Here is a 6,454-nt window from a genome sequence, read left to right as displayed (position 1 = left end):
GACATGGCGGCGGTGGCAACAACAATACTACAGCGAGAATAAAAGTTACGCCTTCTTTCTTTGCATGAACATTTGGGCGGCGTTATGCAAATCTTCCCACATAGTGACGTAGACATGTGGGGGCGTGTTAGAACGAGCCGTTTTAGGTAGGCGTGGCTGACTCTTAACTTTTATAAAGAATATCTCTTTGGATTTGAGACTTTAGTCTTTGCAACTTAACAGATCTTTTTTATGCACCAAGAGCTTGTAACACTCCAAAGAGAAAGGAAAACTTGAAATCGCATCATATGACCCCTTTAATTGCTTGGTGCACCTTAGTAACAGGAAATACAATTTCCCTACATACAGGATGGGTTAAATATTGTAAACATTGGAATGTAAGTCTGCTAAATATTTATAGAGTTGGTTAATTTTTGCTTATCAAATTAATCGCATTGATAACGCTGCCCAGCATCATGTTGAACCAAATCCAATATGAAGTTTCTTACTAATTGAGGTGAGATTTTGAGGTGTTGATTGCAAAATAAATAGTGCCTGTTTTGCTCGAGCACATCACACTTTCTCACAAAATATGATGCATTTCGTAGCATTTTTGCTTTTGCCAATCATTTGTAGAGTGAAGAGGTCATGTATTATTCTGAGGACATTATTTTATGCCTAATCCTGATTTCAAGGTTAGAATTATGGGTGGTGACTGAAGAAAATGCAAACATGAGCCAGAAGTTTTCCGCTACATCTGTGGGTGTTTTTCTACATTCAAACAGTGACAGAAAATTACAGATTTGACACTAAATGGAATTATACATTTAAATTATATATATATATATACATATGTATGTATGTATCAAACCCAGCAGAATTTTTTTTCAAGATGCAGGGCTGGTAATAAATGAATAAGTAATTACAAATATGGATCAGCAATTTTTCTGAGATGTTACAGCATGTAACTAATATTCAAGACATCATAATAAGTAATATTCTACCACAACACAGAGCAAGATCTTATGCAGCTCTTATCGTACTGTCGGACAAGCAGCAATCGTAAAGTACAGATAAAAATCACACTGCTTCTGGTTATAAGATTTTTATGATGTACGTTGGACAGAATCACGTGAACCTGGTGCACAGGAAGGGCCGGACCAAAGTCTGTCCTCATCCAGGCTGCGGGAAGAAGTTTTATCTGTCTAACCATCTTCATCGGCACATGATCATACACTCAGGTACAGCCATCAGATATTATGTGCTTGTGCCAGTGTTATTTTAGCATCAGTGGTACACTATTATAGTTTCTGTTCATTTAAAATTAACTTTAATATCTTCTGTTTTCACTCTAATTTTATTTAAAATGTTTCAAGTTTGGTGGTTTTTGTCATTTTTATTAGTTTTTTTTCTTAAATGTCTATATTTTTTATTTTTTTTAGTTAATAGTTTTAGATATTTTAGTTAAACTAAACAAACATTAGAATTAGCTGAAATAAAATAAAGTTATTTTTATATATATATATATTTTATTTGATCCTTTTCAGTTTATAATTCACAGCACATTTTTGTTGTTTTCTTTTTCTTTTCTTTTTTTATTGCTGCAGTTTTAGTTGTAGTTTTTCAGTATTTAGCTTCTATTTCAGTTTTAGTGTTTTAACTTTTAACATTTTAATTTAACTGATATTTCTCTGATTGCATTTCTTACAGCTGTATAGTGACAAATAGTTTTATATCTATGTCTATATCTGGGTGTATGTATATATATATTTTTGTAAATATAAAATGGACTTGCACACACATTATTATATATAATATTATAATTATATAATAATATAATATATTATATCAAATAATTAAAAGTTACTTAATTTTGTTTTTTTAATCAACTGATGATATTTATCAGTAATCAAAAATATATTTTTGCGTTCGTGCAGGTGTGCGAGACTTTATCTGTGAAACATGTGGGAAGTCATTTAAACGCAAGAATCACTTAGAAGTGCACAGACGAGGTTCCCCTGTAAAAATCGCATTCCGGGGGTAAAATACACGTTTTTCGGTGGGGATCTTCAAGTAAAATTCACATTCCAGGGACTAAATATCACGTTATTGGGTTCGCTTCAACCCGCGGACATGAACAACAACCCACGGCAACAGTGTTAAAGTAGCCCAATTCCGCGGGAAAACCGCGGACTTGGCAACACTGCTGATGAACCGACCGCACTATAGCTTTTCCTTGTTTACCGCTGTAAACAAAGCAGCGCTGCGCTTTATACGGAGAAAATGCCATTGCCATCGAAACTTTTCTCAAGACAGTACCCTTCAGTGATACATTAATATAACCCCATAAATGTAATGCATTTTTGTACTAATTTTACTGTTTTTTCTGGGATCTACTGGGACAGTGATAAAGATCGACGGGTTGGCGACCACTGCTTTAAAGGGATAGTTCACTCAAAAATTTAAATTCTGTAATTTACTCACCCTCAAGTTGTTCCAAACCTGTGTGAGTTTTTTTCAGCTGTCGAAAAAAAAAAGATATTTTGAAGAATGTTGGTAACCAAACAGTTGACGGCAGCCATTGACTTTAATAGTATTTTATTTTCCCCATGCTATGGAAGTCAATGGCTACTGTGAACTCTTTGGTTACCAACATTCTCCAAAATATCTTTTTTTTTGTGCTCAAAAGAAGAACGAAACTCACACAGGTTTGGAAGAACTTGAGGGTGAGTAAATGACAGAATTTTCATTTTTGGGTGAACTGTCCCTTTAAGTGTTATCAATTTATTTTCTTCTACTTAACTCAGAATTTAATCTATTTAACTCAAACTTTTAGAATCTTGGTAAGCTGAAATTCTAAGCAGAGGGACATTATTTCCTTCCAGGTTCAACATGATTCAGCATACATATACTACGGTACTTATGTATAAATACATGCTTGTATTTGTAGATTCTTAGTTGGTGGTGTTGATAATATAAACATTTCCTTTTCTCTCTCTCGTTTCAATAGTAAGTCAACGGTCATATTTCACATACATGAAGCTATTTTAAATGCATATGTCTACATGTAAACATTCCAAAACTATTCGTTCAGAATATGTGCACTAAAACAGAAGTAAATTGTACTGATGGAAGCATTGTATAAGACTAATGCATTTATCTAAACAAAAATAATTTCACATGTTTATGCTTCTTGGTTCATGAAAAGCAGGAACCATGTGATGCTGATCATCAGTAATAATTTGTGAGAATGGCTCTGAATCTGAACTGCACAGGGAAGTGTTATTGAATATTTCAACTCTCAGGTAAAGAAAGTTCCCCTTGTGCTGCATTCATTTGCATGTCTTTGTTTTGTGGTAGTTTTTAATATAATTGTCCTGTTTTTATTATTTGTACATCACGTTGTTCCTAAATTCTTCAAGTTCCTGGATAATGTTTGGATTCAGTGCAGTGTTTCTGCTTGAATGAATTAAAGAGTGACTGAAAGCACAATGACCTTGTCTGAAGTGTTATGAGGATGTTGAGTCATAACTGAGGCCTTGAGAGACCAAGACTGTCAGGAACAGTGACGGCTGCGTGTTTAATTGGCTGGTTGAGGTTGGGAAAATGCCGGTTTGTCTACAGGTGGAACACTGACGTCATTGTTCCTCTTAATAATCAACTTTTTGTACCTGCATTGACTGTCTACACTCTTAAAAATAAAGGTTCCAAAAGGGGGCTTTCGCAGCGATCCAAGATCCATTTTGGGTTCTCGGAACCTTTCAGAGAACAGTTCTTAAAAGAACCATTTTTTTCATAGTGTGAAGAAATTTTTAGTAATATAAAGAACCCTTTTTTCACTATAAAGGACCTTTTGTGGAATGGAAAGTTTCCATGGATGTTAATGGCTCTTTATGGAATCATAGATGCTAATAAAGAACCTTCATTTTTCATAGTGACTTCTGCTTCTAAAATTCTTTTTTTTAACTTTTTTCCACCAAAACTTGTATTGAACCTACTTTTTCTTACTCTTTTGTAACAAGCTTTCTTTTTTTTAGGTATTTCTTTCATGTTTTTATATCCCTTTTAGCTTTTGTTTCTTTAATTATTTAATTAACTGTTTAATCTGAGGCCTATTTAACTAATTAATTGAAAATAACTTTAAGTGTAATCTGAGATGTCATTAATTTTTTTTTAAATCTGTTTTTGTCAAGCTATCTTCGAAATTCTGAATTTTCTTGACAGTAATTTGATAATTTTACTTGTCACTCGTTTTCTTTTTGTTCCAGCTGTAGATTGCGATTTAATTTTCTTGATTTTCTGGTCCTGGGATCCGCGAATCTTTTGTTCCTTTCGTGTGAAGTCATAATTTCCTCCTATGTTTTTCTTAATCCATAATTACACTCCTACTCATAACAAAGCGTTAGTACATAATAAATATACATCGTATGTACACACATACGCATATCCCCCCTAATATTTAGCTTTGCACCAACAACACATTTTCCTGTTGACATCAAGTCAGTTGTGTTGATCAGGTCTGAACCTCCGAGGACTGAACAGTCTCCGTGACTACAGATGCATTACACCCACTCTCTCCCTCTCTAGAGAGAGAAAGAGGGAGAAGGAGGAGTGGTGTGTCACTCCCACCTGTTCACTCCATCCTCCTCTCTGTAAAAACCGTCTTATTTCACATGAGCGACAGAAGAGAGAAAAACAGGAGGCGTGTGTGACCACTCTTCGCCTAATTAACAGTCAGTCAATCACTCAGGGATTTACCAAAGCTGCAAACCTCAAACATTTGACTAAAGGTAAGAGATTTTCCTTTCTAAAGCTAATCTAGAAACCTTGAACATACCGTTAGACATACCTTGAAGTAAAGAACTTAAACCCGTTCTTTATGGAGCTGTGCAGATATCAGTGGGTATAATTGTGCTTGTTCATGCAGGATGATGTTGAATGAGTGTTTTGAGTGAGGTGTGTTCGTGTGTGACGTTCACAGATTCGGAATGAGATCTCATGAGAGATCCGTGCTATTTTGATGGGTTTGTGTCAGTGACAGTGTGTGGCTGTCGTTAACGCTTTATCACTTCACTGTTCAAGCCCTGGTTGTCGCCCACATTTCCTACAAATACTGATGTCAACAGTAATTTGATTTCCCTTCTGAAACTCTTCTGTCGAAAATACCAAGTATACTCTGATATAGCCTACACAGTCTCCTTTTGCTCACCAAAGCTGCATTTGTTTGATCAAAAATACAATAAAAACAGTAATATTGTGAATTATTATTACAATTCAAAATAACTGTTTCCTTTTTGAATATATTTTAAAATGTAATTTATTCCTGTGATGTAAAGCTGAATTTTCAGCATCACAAGATCCGTCAGAAATCATTCTAATATGCTGATTTTCTGTTCAAGGAACATTTCTTATTTTTATCGGTGTTGAAAACCGTTTTTGTTGCTTAATATTTTATTTTTCAGGATTCTTTGATGAATAGAAAGTTCAACAGAACAGCATTTATTTGAAATTGAAGTCTTTTGTAACATTTTAAATGTCTTTACTGCCACTTTTGATCAATTTAATGCACCCTTATTGAATAAGTAGTATTAATTTATTTTAAAAAATCTTACTGACCACAAACTTTTGAATAATAACTGTGACACTGCATGATGCCAGTATTAATATTTACATTATACTCCATGGTATTTCAAAGAATACCATGGTAGTGCCATGTACATTTCCTCACATCCCAAAAAAAATTTGACTACTGCATAGTATTTTGAACAAGTATAGTAGTACCACTATTTAAAAATGAATTTCAAATTACCATGGTATTCCCAGCTGATACCTTTAAGATGGTACTGAATGATTGTACCTTTGTATTACTAATATTTACACTTTAGGTATTAATATGTACCTTTAAGGTACCAATATGGACGCTTTAGGTACAATACGTTTTGAAAAGGTACCGCTTTTTGTTTTCCGAGAGTGCATGGTAGTTTTTGTAAGTAAACTCGCAAATATTAACTTAACAACCCAATAATGATTAATCTGTTTAATAAGAGAAGATTTTAATAGGTCAAACTCATATTAATTCATTTTGACAATAAAGAATAACTGAGAAGTAATTTTGTGAAAGTAAACTTTTAGACTTCAAGTGGGGATCCAGTGATATAATGACTGATTATTATTATTATTATTATTATATATATTTTTTTATTATTTTATATATATTTTTTTAATGAGGTGTATTATAATGTACAGTACAGTTAATGTAAATATGTAAATGTTAATAACTGTAATACTTAACCTGGCATTAAACATTAATTAATATATTATGCGTTCTGCTATCAAATAATACAAATGTGACCCTGGAGCACAAAATCAGTCTTAAAGGGGTCATATGATGCTTTTTTAAAGATAATTATTTTGTGTATTTGGTGTAACAGAATATGTTGACATGCTTTAATGTTCAAAAAACACATTATTTTTC

General features: G+C 33.3%; 2 protein-coding genes across 2 annotated transcripts in view; both read left to right on the top strand.

Moving 5' to 3' along the window:
- LOC107661659 (zinc finger protein 653-like) overlaps window positions 1-1,990 on the top strand; it is an 11,601-nt gene extending 9,611 nt beyond the window's left edge. The window contains exon 8 of the mRNA XM_016451354.1: window positions 1,917-1,990. Coding sequence (XP_016306840.1) covers window positions 1,917-1,976 — 60 coding nt within the window. The 3' untranslated portion in view covers window positions 1,977-1,990. The remainder of the gene's footprint in view (window positions 1-1,916) is intronic.
- Window positions 1,991-4,664: 2,674 nt separating this feature from the next.
- tspan34b (tetraspanin 34b) overlaps window positions 4,665-6,454 on the top strand; it is a 10,403-nt gene continuing 8,613 nt past the window's right edge. The window contains exon 1 of the mRNA XM_016451569.1: window positions 4,665-4,769. The gene's annotated coding sequence lies outside the window, so the exon portion shown is untranslated. The remainder of the gene's footprint in view (window positions 4,770-6,454) is intronic.

This window comes from Sinocyclocheilus anshuiensis, unplaced genomic scaffold (assembly GCF_001515605.1).
Source record: "Sinocyclocheilus anshuiensis isolate Anshui unplaced genomic scaffold, SAMN03320099.WGS_v1.1 scaffold207, whole genome shotgun sequence".
NCBI classification, from domain to species: Eukaryota; Metazoa; Chordata; class Actinopteri; order Cypriniformes; family Cyprinidae; genus Sinocyclocheilus; species Sinocyclocheilus anshuiensis.
The sequence above is the reverse complement of the archived record's forward strand: the minus strand, read 5'-3'. Positions and strand labels throughout refer to the sequence as shown.